General features: G+C 38.3%; 2 protein-coding genes across 3 annotated transcripts in view; both read right to left on the reverse strand.

Annotated features, from left to right (window-relative positions):
• The window catches only part of smap1 (small ArfGAP 1), a 77039-nt gene extending 72713 nt beyond the window's left edge, over nt 1–4326 (reverse strand). For both annotated transcript variants that reach the window (XM_087802518.1, XM_087802517.1), the window contains exon 1: nt 4109–4326. In XM_087802518.1, coding sequence (XP_087658644.1) covers nt 4109–4226 — 118 coding nt within the window. In that variant the 5' untranslated portion in view covers nt 4227–4326. The remainder of the gene's footprint in view (nt 1–4108) is intronic.
• Nucleotides 4327–5857: 1531 nt separating this feature from the next.
• On the reverse strand, nt 5858–19200 carry slc1a4 (solute carrier family 1 member 4). The gene is made up of 8 exons (XM_087802522.1): nt 18617–19200; nt 15234–15276; nt 13282–13347; nt 11773–11939; nt 9989–10222; nt 9734–9928; nt 8313–8447; nt 5858–7471 (listed from the first exon to the last, which is right to left on the reverse strand). The coding sequence occupies exons 1-8, from the start codon at nt 19129–19131 to the stop codon at nt 7240–7242; spliced, it is 1587 nt and encodes a 528-aa protein (XP_087658648.1). The 5' UTR covers nt 19132–19200; the 3' UTR covers nt 5858–7239.
• Nucleotides 19201–19702: the final 502 nt, after the last annotated feature.

The following is a 19702-nucleotide window of genomic DNA, read 5'->3' on the forward strand; positions in this document are numbered from 1 at the left end:
CTCATGAACAAAATCCCTGAGCTCCTTGATTAAGGTGTGTTTGTCAAGAATCTTGCGATACACTATGTATCACGATACAGTACTGTAGTAACAAGGTTATATGTGTAGTATTGCCGTGTATTTGACTCTGGTGTTGCAGAATCTACAGACCACATGACTCTTGACAAAGTCGTAACTGCTTTTATTTGTTTTCAAACCAAAATATGACCAAACAACATCTTTAAAAGCTGCTGTAGTCCACTGTATCCTCTCATCCTAAGTCATCCATAGTCACTGCTGCCATCTGGTGGCCGGGAGTTAAATTGCAACATTAAAATAAACTAAAAAGGTGAATATTTGCATGTTAATTGCAAAATACATGTTTGTTGAATAGACTGCATTGAAATATATACTAGATGAGAACTTTGATAAAAATAATTGATTAAAACTTGTATTTATTAAAAATTATAAATATGTCAAAACAGTGTTGTAGAACATCAATACGGTATCAGTTCTAACATACTTTTTAACAGTACTGCAGTATATATAAATATATATAGCTATATATATATATATAGCTATATATATAGCTATATATATATATATATATAGTACATAATGAATGTTGTCATCTGGTGCCCGGAGTTAAATTGCATCAGAAAAATAAATATATATGAATATTTGCATGTTGATTGTAAATATAAATATTGAATTATTTTCGTTATACACACTATATTTAAATTACACTATATAAGAACTTTGCCAAAAAATAAAATAAGACTTTAAAGACAAAATATGAACCAATTAAAATTGATAAATATGCAAGTCAAATACAGTGTTGTACAACATCAATACAGTATCAGTTCTGATATACTTCCTAACAGTACTGCAGATGTATCGTCTATAGTTCGACCAAAATAGCGACTGCATCTTTCTTCACTCCAACATTCAAGGTCGATGTCGGTCAAGGTCGAGCTTTTGTGATTCGCAAACTATAAATAAAGAAAAATGACTCACTGCACAATTCCACGCCCACTTCAACCCACCATCTAAAATCATGATGACTCTGCAAAAACCCTCATCCATGAAGGACTTCTCTGCCGTCAGGTTCCGCCCACATCTTGAGTGTTCAGGACACGTGGTTTCACTCGCTGCAGATGTGCTGCGTCAGCTGGAGAGCAAACACTCGGGAGTGACGACTCCGGACTTGCTAAACAAGCTGGTTGTCGCTGCCGGTCCGACGGCAGGAAAATACAGTCGAGAACGAGAGGTACACAACCTTAAATGACACACAACACAGCATACAGGCGAGTGTGGTGCTACTACACAAAAAAACACGTCAAAATATAGACTACCATCTCATCGAGTCCTGCTCTCTCTCAATCATTTGAGGTGGACGCTTGTTTTACACACTAATGGAAGCCATCTTTCTTGAATTTTTGTCTTTCAGTTTGTCGACTTTTCAGACAAAAACCGCCGATTGAAGATATTTCTCACAATCCAACCTTGGCACACAAGTAGTCATGCGTTTGTGTCTTCTCGTCTGGAATATTGCAATAGTTTGTTTTCATGTCTAAACAAGAAAGATCTGTCTCGCCTGCAGTTCATACAAAACTCTGCAGTGAGAATTCTGAGCCGCTCTAGTAGAAGAACTCACATTTCCCCCGATCCTTAAAACTCTTCACTGGCTGCCAGTTTCTTTCAGGATCAATTTTAAAATTCTTACTTTCAGATCTATTCATGGTCAGACCTTCCATCAGTGATCTGATCCAGACTTACACCCCAGCTCGGGCTCTGAGGTCTGTGGATCAGAATCTACTGATGGTTCCTGAACACGCTTCAGGACCAGAGGAGAGAAATCCTTCCAGACTGTTGCTCCTAAGCTTTGGAACCATCTCTGTGTTTGATGATCTACTGACTCCTTCAAGAAACATCTGAAGACATTTTTATTTGTGGCCCTGGTCTGGAAAAGTGTTCTACAAATATAAATTACTTACTTACTATAGTATATAAATATGGCAGCCATGGCTTATTTACTGTGGCTTTATGGCTTTAAGACATTTGTTTAAAAGCACTGACTTTTTTTTCATGTGCTATAGAGATTGAAACATAATTGTCATTCAACAACAACGTCACATAAAAGTAAAACTTGTTTGACTATATTTCTATGGTCTCTTGAAAGATGTTTTAGATGGCTAACGATTCTATTTATTTTTATTATAATTACTAGTTTTTTTCTTTTTCTTGCCCTGAAAATAATGAGTCAACATCAAGAATTATTTTATTAAATACAATAAATGTATATATTTTAGTTTATTTAATTGTCATGTGGGAATTATACTTGATATTTGTTATTATTATGGTGTGTTCTGTCTGTCATGCTTCAGCTCTTTGCTCCTCTCTTCTCACTTCATCTCGTGCTCCATCCTTCCCCTCACTCGTGAACAAAAACCAAAGTCATTAGAGACCATTTCATTTAAAAGGAAGCGTCAGAGTGTTAGATCAAACACACAAGATAACAATCCTACTCCTGACATGTGTTTCAGAGTAACTGTAGTCCGTAAATTTCAAGGAATTTTTATTTATTTATTATAACGAATACCAATTCAGAACTGTTAAAAAAAACTATGGTCGTGTGTATTGTAGGTGTCAATGTGAAAGACACATTATCTGAGTCAATATTAGTCATAATAATAATAATAATAATAATAATAATGTCTATTTATATAGCGCCTTTCTAGACCAGGGTCACAAAGCAATTTGACAGCCATTCACAGTGACAAACGTCAAGTATAGAATGTTAAAGATGATACAAAATATGACCCATGATGACAGTTAGATTTAATAAAAAATACATTTTTAAATGGACTCAGTAAAAAGAGAAACGTTTAACTTTAAGTGAAATATTGTGGTTCAGACTTCAGATGTATAATCCGTAGAAGAAAGCTTCAAAAATGGTGACTTGAGTCAACAGTCTTCGATACAAGAGCGACCTCTGCTGTTCAACTTCAAATTACAATATTGACGCTAAATCCTAAAAAAAAAAAAAATCCACTAAAGATTGTTAATCTAGTTTTTGGTAAATTTATGGTTTTGATAACCGTTTGTCAAGAATCTTTGTTTCAAGCAATAAATGGTGTTTTGATTCGATCACCTTTTTATTCGGAAGTGACGTCAGAACATTAGTTGCGCTGTCATTTAGATGACTTGTTTTAATCTTAATCGCTTTTTAAAATATATATATATAATAAAGTGATTTAATATATCTCTCTCTTAATGATTTACGTGTTCGTGTCCCATCTTTTATTGCTTCCCAATTTTATTTAAAGATGCAACTTTTGACGCGCTTTTTATTTATTTTCAAACGTAACCCGAATTAAATATCGATTATAAAGGATTTGTAAATATTGGTTTAAATGTGAATATGTTCAGTCGTTGACACGAGTAGACACTGGTTGTGTAGATTGTGTGTGTGTGGGTTCTGTGGGTGTGTTTTTAGCAACACGACTCCTGCCTGAACGAGATGTTTATTTTACATTGTATTTATCTTGTGCTCGCGACACACAAAGAAAAGTTTGTAATTCGACTGTTCTTCGAGGGATGCTGTGTTTTCCGCTCATGAATAATCCAGTCAAGGACATGACACCGACACCGTCGCACACAACCTGCCCGAGTCCGTTACAACCGCGCCGGAAACACGTCACACGACACTTCACAGTAAAACAACAACATCGTGACTAACAACGTTCCCAAGTAGATACTTTAATCACAATAACTAGTACAACAGCGTAGATGTTTAGAAACTTGGTATAAAACTGTAGTAAGTATTGCTTTTGATTAAAATGTGTATCGTTTGACAGGTTTATTTTGAAAATCAAACGGAAAGGGTGTTTTGTTTGGTTGTGGATTGAATGTTTGTCAATGACTTAAATCAAATAAAATCATTAAAATGAATTTAAATAGCGTGTTTGTGAAAATAGTCTATTATTAATACGAGTGTCATCGCGGGCCTCCTGCTAAACGTCAATAAAACGAAGCTACAACGAAGCCCAGTGTGTTGCTAGCTGCTCCCCGTGGTGACAGTTTCCAACTTTACACTCAATATGATGCGTTCAGGGTCGAGTCTCACCTTTAGCTTCACAGTCCGCACAGAATTTGTTGTCGTCCTCCTTCAGCAGTTTGGACAGAATGACCTGATGCTGCTCGTTCAGTTTCTGGGCTTTCTCTCTCTCCGACCGGGTCGTCATCTCTGCTCCGGTTCTGGGGGGTCAGTCCCGCTCGAGTCGAGCCGATATCACACGCAGGGTTCGGGGCTAAGAACGACGGAACATCCCGCAGATCTGAGTCCAGCTCACCTGCTACTGTGGTAGCATCAGCATCATCATCCCTGCTGCCTTCACTGACTGTCGGAATCTAGACACGTAGCGTCTGTTTCTTATTTGAACAAGTGTATTTGACCACAAAATCAACTTTTAATATTGATGGCTTCACTCGAAAACATTGTGAATAGCCTCTATTATTGCACCTGGAAATATATACGTAATGCTGCAGATTTATTTATCCAAATTTATTATTGTTCAACTTCTATTGTGGTGCACCTCAACGCATCTCTCGTCTAGGGCGATAATACGGAACCTTTTTCTTTTTTTTAATATTAAAATATTTTAAAAGGGTGTTTTGTTATTATAGTTATTTTTTTAAACAACTTAAGTTTATTATATAATTTATATTTTGGTCTAGTTATAATTCGGTATTATAGTAGTATCTAATGTTGTTTTCTAAAATTATTCATTTTATCACGTTTTTTTTTATGGCAAATTAGCGATTAGCAAATTTCCAAAGAAAATTTAATTTATGTCATTCATGTTATGTAACAAATTTATATTTTTCGGTCATTTAAATTAGAAAGTTATTAATTAATAAATAATTTAATTTTAATTTGGAGTACGGTATTTGATTAAATTATATTTTTATATAAATTTAAGAAGAAAAAAAAAGGGAGATTGTAATTTTATTCAAGTATGTTTTTCACCAAAACAATTGTTTCACATTTTCCGGTAAATAAATGTTGCGCTAACTCAACTAATAATTTCTGAACTCACTGTAGGTTGATCTATATTAAACGGGTTGAGTTTAATAAAAACTTCTATTTAAAATACTCAATTAATATTAATTAAAACATTTTGAACAGTTTAGCATGTAAAGCTAACATGCTAATATGACCTTTAGCCGCACCTTGAGAGATTCATGCTAGCTTTCAGTGATCAGTTTAGGAATGTGAAAAGTAGTATAGATGTTTTTAATATTATAATATTGTGTTTTCTGGATTAATACTTAAAATTGTGATTAAATTGATTAGCAAAATTCCAAAGATCAGTTGATTTATGTCATGTATTTTATGTAACAAATTGATCATTTTCAGTCATTTAAATTAGAAACTTTGCCAGTTATGATTTGGTAAATATACAGTACGTAAGTATATATACGTAATATAAGTACGGTATTTGATTATATTATATATTTTATTTATGGAAGAAGAAAAAAGGGGGGGATTGTTATTTTATTCAAGTATGTTTTTCACCAAAACAATTTCACCAGCGATCCTTTTCCAGTAAATATATGTTTTGCTAACTCAACTAACAATTTCTGATATTTAATGGATTGAGTTTAATCAAACTTCTATTTAAAATACTCAATTAATATTAAATATTTTAAAAACATTTGGAACAGTTTAGCATGTAAAGCTAACATGCTATTGCATGCTAATATGACCTTTAGCCACACCTTAAGAGATACATGCTATAAAAATCTTCTATTTATTCGATTTATATTGTGTGTCCTGAGAAGTTTTGTGATGAAGTAATCATGAAAACTCAAGTCACCAAAAAAAGGTATTTTATTACCTTTCACGGTGGAAAACAGCAGGACTGTACAGTGTTAGACACAAACAGGCGAGATAGCAGCTACCTTCGTAAAGACAAAACCATTTAAAAACTGTTATAATAAAAAACACTGAGCTCCGGTTAGGAATAGAAAGTACAAAAACTAAGACAATTATAATAAATTAACAGGTGGAAGTGTTAGATGAGCTTCCTAAAAAATGTAAAGAAGTGTTTAATGATTGCAGACACACGACATCTTTTAAAGACACAAACTAGCCGCTCAAGCTAAGCCACGTCATTTCAAACAACATCACCATATCAAAAATTATCCATACGAATGCTTTTTTTTTTCCTTTGTCGTCGCCGCCGCAAAAACAAATAAATATTAAATATATCACAAGTCGTTCAGCTCTCAGACAACCTGCCGCGGGAGAATCTGCACTTTTCACAACTTTGGTGAGAAAACCGTCAAGCGTTGTTGTTGTTTGAGGCGTAACAACGAAAAGCTTGTTTCAATGAATACTGCGTCATGTGAAACTGCGGCGTCGCCATCTTAGCTCAGAGACCGGAGACCATTTACGGATATTCTTACTACTCGCGAGGCGGTTTTGGTCCGACTTTTGGCAGTCAACGATGAGAAAAAAATCACTGTTTTAAACAGGTGTTCCATGATGCTAGCAAACGTGAAAAATACGTGACAGAAATGACTGTAAAAATGTAGAAAAAAGTAATACTTTTCAACAGGTAATTGGCACGATCATCAGGTAAACATTAACAACTAAACTCTTGACTCCAAAGCTAAACATTAGCTTCTTGCTAAACATTAGTTTCTTGCTAAATAGCTAGCGCATTAGAATAAAAATATGAATTTGTTTGTTAAAGTTCGATAATTAAAATGCTTGTCACACATATATATGGGGCTTTAAAAGCGTAGCAGTCAATAGTTGTACCTTTTGAACACGTTTGGAACAGTTTAGCATGTACAGCTAACATGCTATTACATGCTAATATGACCTTTAGCACACCCGGTGAGATTCATGCTAGCTTTCAGTGATCGGTTTAGGAATGTGAAAAGTTTTATGGATGTTTTTATGATTATAATAATGTGTTTTCTGGATTAATAGGTACAATTGTAATTTAATTGTGATTATTGACTTCTAAAAAAATAGTGTTGTAATAGTAATAGTAATAAGTTATGATATCAAAATGTGGATTAAATGTAATGATTCATTAAAAAGGATGAAACACTCAATGATTGTTTCTATTGAAGTTTGATAAGATGTTGATATTTGGGAACGTCAGCGTGTTCACTGCGGACTCTTTTTCACGACACTTCGCTTCTCGCCGACTGTCGTCCTTGGTTCGACCCGAAGTCCGATCACAGCACCGACTCGATGGCTTCCGGCATTCCGTCCGCGGCTTTGGTTTGGTGCGTGACGAGCGGCGACGTCTCCTCCTCGGCCTGGACGTTGGCCACGGCCTCGACCCGAACCTCCGCCAGCTCCTCGTGCCTCTCCTGCTGCTTCTTCATCTCCAGCTGGTTGAAGTGGTGCAGGATCCCGGCGCCCAGAGCGTCGCCCTCTACGTTCACCACCGTGGTGGTGCGGTCGCTGAGAACAAGAGGAGACACGGATTAGTCTTGACTCGTCAGAATAAACGTAAAAAATTTAAAAAATGAAAAGTGTTTAACTAAGAATAATAACTTAAAATATAACTATTTTTTAACCTAAAATATAGTCAAAAAATATTTCAAAATCACAAAAACGATTTTGAAAGTTTGATCACAATTTTGAACAAGATCTTGTTGTCGTTATTCACTCTGATGTGTCTTTTAAAGTCGTTCACTTAAAGGATGTAAGAAGATCATAAAAGGTGTGTTTGAACAATTGTTGTAAAAAAAAAATCATCTGCTTGATAATTCTTTACAAATCTTTTTTTTAAATGATGATTAAAAATCTAAATATTGTGCTTGTGTTTTAGTATCAGAGACGTCATATATCGAGTCAATGACTAGACAAAAGTAAAGGATAATATTTTTGAAATAATATGAAAAACTTAATCATAATTGTGCAGAAAATCTTTATTTTTAGAGTTTTATGAACTTTTAAGACACATTTTTTGTTGTTATTTGTTAGTTTTTTCTATTTAAGTTGATTTAAAAGATATAATATTCTTACTATTAACATTCTATTTGTAGTCTTACTTTTTAGATAATTTTGTGCATTAACAAATAAAACAAGTTTTATTTTTAATTTATGTACTTGTTTTTACACAAACATCTTTCTTTTACCTATTTCTTTCTGACTTCTGATCCTCATCTTCTTCTTCTGTCCCAGAGTTTCTCCTCAACTTTCCTTCTGTATCTCCCTCACCTCGACCTCGCTCCTGCCTCTGCCCTCATCGCGACCTCTGACCCCCGGCTTCTGCTCCCCTGCTCCCTCGGCAACTTACACGATCCAGTCCACGGCCAGCATGAGCGACAGGTCGTTGGTGGGCAGACCGATGGCCTCCAGGATGATGGCGATGGTGATGATGCCGCCCGCGGGGATTCCTGCTGCTCCCACGCTGGAGGCCGTCGCCGTCACACTGGACACCAAAAAAACATGGTTGAAGAAACTGCTTTCATCGATGAACTAGATGTGATGAAAATGATTATGTAAGATAAACACTGGAACTATTTTAAAATAATTAATCCAGCGTAGTTGATGAATAGATCAGAAATAGAAGTTGGTGAATTGTACTTATTGTGTCGGTCACAGTCCTTGAAAGAGTTTTATTTCGGTGCCGCATAAAAGCCACAAATAAACTTAAGGTTGTGTGAGTGTGGTGTGTTCAAAAACGTAGGAACAGTTACGGTGCGTTCAACAGTGTAGGACAGTGGTGGGTAAGGTAAGGTAAGGTAAAACTTTATTGATCCCTCAGGAGGTCTCCTTCAGGAAATTGTTTTTTTCCAATAGCCACAGAAATTAAGTAAGAAGTAGTAGAATTAGTAGTAGAAGTAGAAGTAGTGGGAGTAGAAGAAGTAGTAGTTGAAATAGTAGAATTAGTAGGAGAAGTAGAAGAAGTAGTAGTAGAAGAAGTAGTAGAAGAATTAATAGTAGTAGTAGAAGTAGTGGGAATAGAATAAGTAGTAGTTGAAGTAGTATAATTAGTAGGAGAAGTAGAATAAGTAGTAGTAGTGGGAGTAGATGAAGTAGTATAAGAATTAGTAGTAGTAGTAGAAGTAGTGGGAGTAGAATAAGTAGTAGTAGAAGCAGTAGAAGCAGTAGTAGAAGTATTAGTGGGAGTAGAAGGAGTCATAAAAGTAGAATTAGTAGTAGAAGTCCAATAATTAGTAGTACCTAGTACAAGAAGTAGTAGTTAAAGTATAAGTGGAATTAGTAGTATAAGTAGTAGCATTAGTAGTAGCACCTGAAATATTGTGAAAAAAAGAATACAAAGTCTTAAAACAAAGAACTTAGTGTTGACCTTGAAATTAATTTTAAATCATTTTAAAGTCAAGTACACAGTTTGAACCTAAAAGGGTCACAAACATTTTTTGTGGTACATACATGTTCATGAGGTTGTGTTAATTTGTCATATGTTTATTATTTTTGTATGTAATAAGAAAACAAAAATATTAGAGGAACATTAGGTTAACAATAAAATGTTAAAACTAGTGAAGGTCTGATGAAGCTTCACGAAACAGTGTCATGTTGTTCAGAGGTCAGTAGGTGGCGCCATCAGTTTAAAAATGATGTTTCATTAGAACAGTTGTTCAAAACAAAGGAAAATAGTGCAGAGACGCCATCTAGTGGACTCTGACAATAATGACACTGTTTCATGAAGCTTCATCAGACCATCACTGTAAAAAAAACAAGTCAAGTGCTCACAGGATGGTGAAGATCTGTCCGGCGTTCAGCTCCGTGTTGTTCAGCTGTGCGATGAAGACGGCGGCGATGCACTGGAAGAGGGCGGCGCCGTCCATGTTGACGGTGGCGCCGATGGGGAGGATGAAGCGACTGATGCGTTTGTCGACGCCGTTGTTCTCCTCCACGCACTTGATCATGGAGGGCAGGGTGGCCGAGCTGCGAGGACACTAGTCAGGACCACCAGGTGGACACGAGGAGTCGGGGGCGGAGCTTTACCTGGAGCAGGTGGCGAAGGCGGTGGTGAACGGCGTGATGAGGCCCGACAGGAAGCTGTACGGGTTCTTGCGCGTGAGCCCGAAGTAGATGAGCGGCAGGACGACGCCGCCGTGGATGACGTGACCCAGGATGCAGGCGAAGATGTACTTGCCCAGACTGGTGACCAGCAGGACCACGTCCTCCATCTCCACGATCTTGCTGCCCACCAGGAACATGATGCCGAAGGGGATGTACCTGGAGGTCACCAGAGGTCACGCGGGGGTGGTCAGCTGTGACGCTCTTGCTAGCATTGTTAGCTTGTTAGCATAGCACAGAGCGCTAGTATGTCTTAGAACACATGATGACAACAGGAATGTGATAATAACTAGAAAATGTGCATTTCCAGAAGAAAATGCAGTGTGAATGTTGAATCTGCTGAATGTGTAAACTTGATACTTTCAAGTATTGAATTAGTATTCAAAGTAGAAATGTGTGTAAACTGTTGAAATGATAACATAAAGGAGAAAGACTGATGACATAACATTGAAATAAAGTGAAATAGGTTGAGAAGAAGAAAAGGAAGAAGAAGAAAAAAGTAGATTTTTTAGTAGAAGTATTAGAAGAAGAAGAGGTTCTAGTAGAAGTAGAAGAAGTAGTAGTAGAAGTAGTAGTGGGAGTAGAATAAGTAGTAGAATTATTACTAGAAGAAGTGGTAGAAGTAGAATAAGTAGTATAAGAATTAGTAGAATAAGTAGTAGAATTAGTACTAGAAGTAGAATAAGTAGTATAAGAATTAGTGGAAGTAGAATAAGTAATAGTAGTAGGAATAGTAGTAGAATTAGTAGTAGAAGTAGTAGTGGGAGTAAACGATGTCGTAGAAGTAGAATATGTAGTACAAGTACAATAAGTAGTAGTACCTAGTAAAAAGCTGGAGTAGAATTAGTAGTAAAAGTATAAATGGAATTATTAGTAAAAGTATGATTGGAATAAGTAGTAAAAGTATAAGTAGTAGTATTAGTAGTATTAAGTATGTTCAGTAGGAAGGAAGTTTCTAGGTGAATGTAAGAGTTTTATCATTCAAGTGAATGAGGTGGAAATAGAGGAATAGAAGAAAGAGTTGAAGAGATAAAAGAAAGATAGAACATAGCCTGCATTTCGGGAACGAGTCGAATTGTTAAATTATAAAAGGTTAAAACGGGATAAAATTTAGAGAAGGAAATGCGGTACAAAGTTTAGGTCAGAAGAGAAAAAGTGGATCTCAATAGTGTCAGTGCCTTCAGCATGATGATCTCACCTCGAGTTGAACTTTGCTGCCTCGCCTTGATCGTGTGAGAACGCAGTGAATATTTAATTTTTTATGTGTGTCGGTTGTGATCTTGCTCGTGTCTCGTCTTTGTTTGAGTGTTTCTATGTTAATGTGTATGTGCTTCTCTCCGTGGGTTGTAAGAAAATACACACTTTCTCTTCACGATACAGTATTCAACAGCACTTTTTGTTTCCAAATATATTAAAAGTATTTTGTTTTTATGGTTTGTATTTCAATAAAGTGTGTAAAAGAATATATTATTAACATGCAAATATGTTCATTTTTATGTTGCAATTAAACTTCCATCCGCTAGATGGCAGCAGTCATTACGTCCTCCCGCCGAATCTCAGCGTTGACTGAGGACAAGAGGATACACTGGACTCCAGCAGATTTTAAAGCTGGTGTTTGGACATATTTTGGTTTCAAAACAAAAAAAAGTACTATACTTACTATAAACACTTATTCGACCCAATTACTACAATCGGAACTTGTCACTCACCACATGATCCAGGACACCAGCACCATGGTGGCTTCGTTGAAGGCGTTGAAGAAGCGAATAAGCTCCTCCCCCTCCTGGCCCAGCTTCCTCAGAGCGACCCCGAACACCATGGCGAACAGAACCAGACCCAGGATGTTCATCCCCTCCGTCTCCGAACCCACGGGAACCTGGAAAACACAGAACACGTGTTCACTCACCAAGAAGTTCTGTCAACAAAACGGGCCCCGTTCTGATGGGAACCCGCGGATTCGGGTCGTCCACAATAGTGCGGCCATTCCGTGTTTGTCTTGCCAGTCCGTCGGAAAAGATTCACTGAACCGGATGATGGACGGCAAAGAATGACGGGACCGAGTCTCGGGCTTTTTTGTTTGTCCGGCGCTCCGACACCGAGGACGACCCGACCGGACCTACACAAGCAGGCGCTGATACATTAGTGCCACTGAGTGAAGACAAACAAGCCTGTGGCACAAAAGCCCAGAACTCTGGTCCAGACAGACTCGGTCCAACCCGTGAGACGACGCTCGTGAAGACATGAAGAGACGAGGAAAAATAAGAAATGATTTAGTTTTAAATATTTACACGAGTAAAGAGGTTAAAATATCAGTTGACAAAGATTTTAATTTTAATTAAATTAGCAGGAAATAAAAACATTTTTATATACTTTTTAATTATAATCAGTAAAGTAATACAAATATTTAAATTTTATAGCATTTTATAATTAATAGCTTTAAATTATATTCTGTTCAAAGGTATTATAACATCAAGAAGTAAAAAAAAGTTTACCCTTCAAACATATATATTGTATATTAATATAATATATATTTGATTTGAAAATAAATGTATTCAACGTATGAAAAATAAAGCGTGTGTTTGTTTTTTTTTAAATTTTGAATAAAAAAAAACAACGTAAAAATCAATTCAAATCTATTTTTCAAATAATTAATAAAAACAGACGCACATTTAAAAACATTTATATCCTTAACTGCTTTATTTATTACAATTGAACATTACAAATTATATTAAAAAATGCAATAAAATGTATTTTATCAAAATGATTTACATTTAATTTGAAAATAATTATGCATTTATTCAGAGAATTAAAATAAATATTTAACACCTTTAAATGTGTTTTAAAAATGATTTATTAATAAAATATATATATATATTTATATATATATATATGTATCCTCTCGTCCTCAGTCAACGCTGAGATTTGGTGGGAGGACGTAATGACTGCTGCTATCTAGTGGATGGAAGTTTATATATATATATATATATAGTAATTACGTCCTCCGCCAAATCTCAGCGTTGACTGAGGACAAGAGGATACAGTGGACTCCAGCAGCTTTTAAAGCTGATTTTTGCACATATTTTGGTTTCAAAACCCCCCAAAAAAGGGAATTTCATTGAAAATCACGTTAAAAAAACAACTTAAATTTGAAAATCGTGTCCACTTGAGATCAAAATACAAAACTTTTTCAAATGGGTTTAAAGATGTTTTAAATGTACCTTCTGGTAAAGCTGTGTTCCGTTGCTGCTGTTGCCTGCAGGCATCAAGGTGTAGTCGGTGGCGTACTGGAGGTGAAGATCAGATCAGAAATAAGTCGTATCATCATCATCTGCTCTTACACTGTAATCCTGGACTGGACTCCTCCAGGGGGGCCGAGACGAGGGTCCAGAACCAACTCTGTGACCCGACTGGACCAGACTGAAGCCAGTGAACACACACTGAAGACTGTTGCTTTATGTAAAGTGTGTGTTTGTTTGTGTGGATCTCAGTGGATGTTCTATGTTTGTGTGTGCGTGCATGTGTTTTTGTGTGTGTCGGTTGTGATCTTACTTATGTGTTTGTGAGTGTGTGTATGTTTATGAGTATTTGCTTGTATGTTTGTGTGTGCCTTAATGTGTGTGTGTTTTTACATGTCTCTATGTGTGTTTAGTGTCTGTTTGTTTGTATGTGTGTGTGCGTGTGCTAATTTGTTGATTTACGTTAGTAGGTTTGTTACTTTGTGTGTCTGTATGTGTGCATTTGTATTGCAGGGTGTACATGCATGCGTCTGTGTTTGTTAATGTGTGTGTCTTTGTATGTCTGTGTTTGGTGTCCATGTTTTGAGGTGTTTCATTTTTTGTGTTTCTGTGAACCTGCTTGTATGTGCATGTTTGTGTGTGCCTAAATGTGTGTTTGTACGTGTCTCTTGTGTGTTGAGTGTGCGTTTGTTTGCATGTGTGTCTGTGTGTGTGCATGTGCTTATTTGTTTATATACGTTTGTAGGTTTGTTACTTTCTGTGTCTGTGTGTGTGCATGTTTGTCGTAGTGTGTACAGGCATGTGTGTGTCTGTGTTTATCCATGTGTGTGTCTTTGTATGTCTGTGTTTGTGTGGATGCCTTTGTGTTTGTGTGTCTGTGTGTACAAAGGTGTCTTTGTGTGTATAAGCATTTGTGGGCATGCATGTACGTGTGTGTATGCCTATATACAGTATGTGTGTGTGTTTGTGTCTTTGTGTGTGTGTATTTGTGAGTGTGCACCTGCCTTGTGCGTATGAGTGTGTAAAAGTGCAGGTGTGTGTTCGCGTGTGTGCAATGATTTGTGCATGTTTGTGTGCACATGTGTGTGTGCACTTGTGTGTGCATGTGTGTGTGTGTGAGAGAGTGTGTGTGTGCACGTTTGTTTGCGTGTGAATGTGTGTGTGTGTGTGCGTGTGTGTGTGTGTGTGTGTGTGTGTGTGTGTGTGTGTGTGTGTGTGTGTGTGTGTGTGTGTGCATGTGTGTGTGTGCATGTGTGTGTGTGTGTGTGTGTGCACGTGTGTGTGCACTTGTGTGTGCATGTGTGTGTGTGTGCATGTGTGTATGTGTGTTGTGCAGGTGTGTGTGCATGTGTGTGTATGTGTGTGTGTGTGCATGTGTGTGTGTGTGACGTGTGTGTGTGTACATTTGTGTGTGTGTATGTGTGTGTGTGTGTGCATGCATGTGTGTGTGTGTGTAGTGCAGGTGTGTGTGCATGTGTGTGTGTGTGACATGTGTGCGTGTACATTTGTGTGTGTGTGCATGTGTGTGTGTGTGACGTGTGTGTGTTGATGTGTCTGTGTGTGCATGTGTGTGTGCACTTGTGCATCTGTTCCGTTTCCCTCGGTAACCAAATATTGAACTTTCCTGATTCTTACTTTAGCTCCACACAATCAGAATTCTAGGAAGGGCTTCAGGACGTTGCTAGGACGGCAGGAGTGGAATGACTTCACCATGGCAACGGCTGGTGAGGGACAAGAGAAGCGGGGCGCCCGGGACAGTAGGGGGGGACGACGGCGCTCTTTACTTTCAAGCCCCTCAACAAAGAGTTTTAATGAAGCTCCCGAGGCAGACGGCGAAGATTTAAAGCGACGAGCGGCGCTCGAGGAGATAAACTGCCGAGTAATGACTGGAGCACACAGGTGGTGGTGAGGGAGGCGAAGAAGAAGACACTCACCGAGCGGAAGGCTGCGGCCACCAGGTTCGACGGGAACAAGTTCCTGCAGGAGGACAGAAGTTCAGAGACATTTCTAAAACTCTTTTGTTCCACTGTGCTGATCGAGTCTAGAACACTGAGGATCTCCAGGAGGTGTCTGAGGAGAGAGTTCTGGGCCTCTTCACTTCCTCTGCTGCCCCTGCGACCTCAGACTAACAGAGCTAGAAGAAAGTTTGAAGTAAAAATGTATGGTCTATGTTGCCTGTAGCTAACATGGCTAATATGGTTTGTCTGTAGCTAACATGGCTAATATGGTTTGTCTGTAGCTAACATGGCTAATATGGTCTATGTTGCCTGTAGCTAACATGGCTATTATGGTCTATGTTACCTGTAGCTAACATGGCTAATATGGTTTGCCTGTAGCTAACATGGCTAATATGATCTATGTTGCCTGTAGCTAACATGGCTATTATGGTCTATGTTGCCTGTAGCTAACATGGCTATTATGGTCTATGTTGCCTGTAGCTAACATTGCTATGTTGCCTATGTAGCTAACATGGCTAATATGGTTTGTCTGTAGCTAACATGGCTAATATGGTCTATGTTGCCTGTAGCTAACATGGCTAATATGGTCTATGTTACCTGTAGCTAACATGGCTAATATGATCTATGTTGCCTGTAGCTAACATGGCTAATATGGTTTGCCTGTAGCTAACATGGCTAATATGATCTATGTTGCCTGTAGCTAACATGGCTAATATGGTTTGCCTGTAGCTAACATGGCTAATACGGTCTATGTTGCCTGTAGCTCATATGGCTAATATGGTCTATGTTGCCTGTAGCTAACATGGCTAATATGGTTTGCTGTAGCTAACATGGATAATATGATCTTTGTTTTCTGTAGCTAACATGGCTAATATGGTCTATGTTGCCTGTAGCTAACATGGCTATTATAGTCTATGTTGCCTGTAGCTAACATGGCTAATATGGTCTATGTTGCCTGTAGCTAACATGGCTAATGTGGTTTGTCTGTAGCTAACATGGCTATTATAGTCTATGTTGCCTGTAGCTAACATGGCTAATATGGTCTATGTTGCCTGTAGCTAACATGGCTAATATGGTCTATGTTGCCTGTAGCTAACATGGCTAATATGGTCTATGTTGCCTGTACCTATTATGGCTAATATGGTCTATGTTGCCTGTAACTAACGTGGCTAATGTGGTCTGTCTGTAGCTAACATGGTAAATATTATCAATGTAACCTTGTTGTAAAATGTTGTTTTCAGCTTCTCCAGATAAAGACAGAATCTCTGCAGCAATAGTTTTGAACGCTCGACAGCTAAGATAAGCGACAGCTAAGATAAGCGACAGCAGCCGCTTGGACAGAATAGATGGTCGTCCTTTAAATACCGCCTGCAGCTGTTTCGTTCCCTCGAGCTGCGGGAGTTCAAAACTCTGAAGCCACTTGTTGTCCGAGTCCAGGAATATTTGTCGACTACTTTGTGTAGTTAGTGAAACTGATAAACTGGTGAAGGTTTGTTTACTCTTACAGCAGATATCACAACATTTTCCACCACCGTTCTTCTGCCACAGAACTGTAAGCTAGCTGTGTTAGCTATGTTAGCTAGCAGCTATTTGTACTTTCAACAATATATTAAATATTACTGTTAAATGCACGAAGAATTTGTGCGAAAACTGATTTGTTTTCACTAACGCAATAGTAAAAGTTAAACACTGTGGTGATGTAAGCTGACAAAGATTGGATGAATTTTTACTATTTTTTAGGAAAGTTAGCGCTATAGCTATGCTAGCTGATCCAGGAAAGGATTCCAGTTTCGATTCTTCTCTCGTCTGGTCAAATTTTCTTTTTATTCATTGTTATTAACCGTTTCAATTGTGTGTTTAATGAGATTATTGTTTTTTTTTTTATGATGCTAATTAGTCTTTTTCACCTTATTTCCTTGTGTGCTGAAATGTAGTACGCAATGAGCACTCAAATGACCAGAAAATTGAGTGTGGATCGATGGACACTTTCCACCCTTAACGTCCTCCATCTTAGTGACGTAGATGAAGCTAAACTGAAGCTACGTCACTGACGCGTCTTCGGAGCAGATACTGACGTAAATGTCTCGAGAAAACACTCATTTTTACCACAAAACAACACAACAACAATAACACAATGAAACACAACTTAATAACTTGACAACACTTTTCTCCAATTGAAAGTTATTAAGTGGATTTTTTAACTTTTTGCTTTCCAAGTTAAGGGTGGAAAGTGTCCATCGATCCACACTCAATTTTCTGGCCGTTTGAGTGCTCATTGTGCACTACATTTTCGCACACTGCTCATCGGGACACACTTGTGCACTCAAAATATTAAGTGTAAATGCAGAAGTGCACGATTTAGGACACACCCATGTAAAAAAAATTTAGTTTTAGCTCATGCATTTTTTTTATCCATTTATTTCCTTTTTTATTGATATTCAAGTTGCTGTTGCCTTTTTATTTAATCTTTAGGTTTGATTTGTGGAAAGTATATTTTTTCTACACTCTGAGTTAATTCTTCTACTCCTAACATAACATAAATCATACTTTTTCTTTGTGTTATATTTATATCTTCTTCCATTTTTTTCTCACACTAAATTATAATACTTTTTAACTACGTTTTACTAACGTTTAACTAGAGTTAAATAAATGTAAATAATTCTGGAGAATGTATTTATGTGTTTTTTTAATCGTAATTATCAACACTAATTTTTAAAAATGCATAAAAGTTCCATAACATTATGACCACCTTAACCTCCTACCTTCAATATCCAAGTTAATTCTGGATGACCTTAATTATTTTTTAACAAATAAAGGACAAAGAAAGACATTATTGGAAAACACAGAAGCGTGACTTTAACTAAGATAATAAAGTATTGAACTAGCAATTATTAATAAAAATAAGACATTAATTGCCGTCACATAATTAAAAGATCATTCTGATCAATTCTACTCTGTCCTCATCAATACAGTATTTTGCCCAAATTGGTTGTAGAGTCGACTTCAGCTTGGTTCACCTAACGGGGCGGCCGACCCTTGTGCAAGCTGTGAGTTTTATAAAAGCAGAATAAGTCATTTTTTAATGCACCTGGTGCAAAGTTTGAAGCCACTTTGTACTTGTGTTGGACAAAATATTACTTAACTTACTTACTTTAGCAGCTGCTGGAGTTATTTTTTAAAAGAACCTGAGTTGAACTTTGGTTAAACCTGGTCAATGTTTGAGCCCGGATTGAATTTTGATCGTTTCTGTGTGTGTTTTACGTCACAAACTCTCAAGTCATTTGAAATTCCTGTGTTTTTTTGGGTTCTGAAATGTATACATTTTTGAATCCCTGGACCTGTGGAGTCAGAACCGGTACCTGGCCAGATCCAGAAAGGAGTCCGCGGTGTCCTTGTCTTTGCTGACGGACTGCAGGCTCAGGTGGTTGGTGTTCAGGGCTCCCGCGCCCACCCCGGGCCGGATGGCGAAGGCCAGGGCGACCCCGATCCCCGAGGCGATCAGCGTGGTCACCAGGAAGTAGGAGACCGCGATGCCCCCCAGTTTGCCCAGGGAGCGCGTGTCCAGGCTGGCGGCCCCGGACACCAGGCTGCAGACCACCAGCGGCAGGATGATCATCTTCAGCATCCGCAGCAGCATCTCGCCCGGGAAGGCGAAGTAGGTCATCTGGGCTTTGGTCAGGTCCATCCCGCGGACCACCATGCCGAGCCCGACGCCCACCAGCACCCCGGACACGGTGAGGATCACCAGCAGGTTCTTCCTCAGGAACTCCATCACCTTCTCGCGCGGCGTCTTGACGGCGGGTTCGTCCTTCAGGAACCGGTCCGTGGACTCGGACCCGGAGCCGGCGTGTCCGTTGATCTCGCTCTTCTCCATCTTCTTCACCCGGCAGCGTGGACGCTCTGCGTGCGTGTGAAGGATGGAGCCGGGAGGAGGGAGGATGGTCTTCACGGACGCGGGATCAGCCAATGGGAGGCGCGGGAGCGCGCAGGGACGGCGGTGCGCATGCGTGTGATGGTGGGCGCTTTATATCAACCGACATGATGCAAGAGCAGGGAGGATTGCCAAAGAAAACACGTCTGTCAATTGTTAGAAATATTCACATTTATATATTTTTAACGTGAGAAAACGCGACGTTGTGTAGTTTCATCGAATCACTGCAACACAACACGTGTGTGCTCAGTGAAGACAACGTGTAGGAAATGTGTTGCACATACTTTTATGTCTTTTATACTGTAATAATATACGTTTTAATGTATCAATACGACTGTAATGACCGAATCACTTTATGTTGAATTCTCTCTAGGCCACAGGAGCAGGTGTCAGCGGTGCGTTTAGTCCAGCAGGGGGCGCTGCAGCTTCTTTTCACGCAGTGGTAGGAAAATCTGATTTATACAATGACTGCTGACAGGGGCCATCAAGTAAAAAAAAAGCAGCTAAAAGGATA

The sequence above is a fragment of the Callionymus lyra genome, chromosome 11, assembly GCF_982586985.1.
Source record: "Callionymus lyra chromosome 11, fCalLyr1.hap1.1, whole genome shotgun sequence".
Lineage (NCBI taxonomy): Eukaryota > Metazoa > Chordata > Actinopteri > Syngnathiformes > Callionymidae > Callionymus > Callionymus lyra.

Excerpts from the sequence above, each read along its gene's own strand:
- slc1a4 (XM_087802522.1), bottom strand. The coding sequence starts at position 19,131 with ATGGAGAAGAGCGAGATCAACGGACACGCCGGCTCCGGGTCCGAGTCC. Across the intron at positions 13,348-15,233 it reads TGGCCGCAGCCTTCCGCTCG|TACGCCACCGACTACACCTT; the intron begins GTGAGTGTCTTC and ends CTTCACCTCCAG. Across the intron at positions 11,940-13,281 it reads GAACACAGCTTTACCAGAAG|GTTCCCGTGGGTTCGGAGAC; the intron begins GTACATTTAAAA and ends TGTGTTTTCCAG.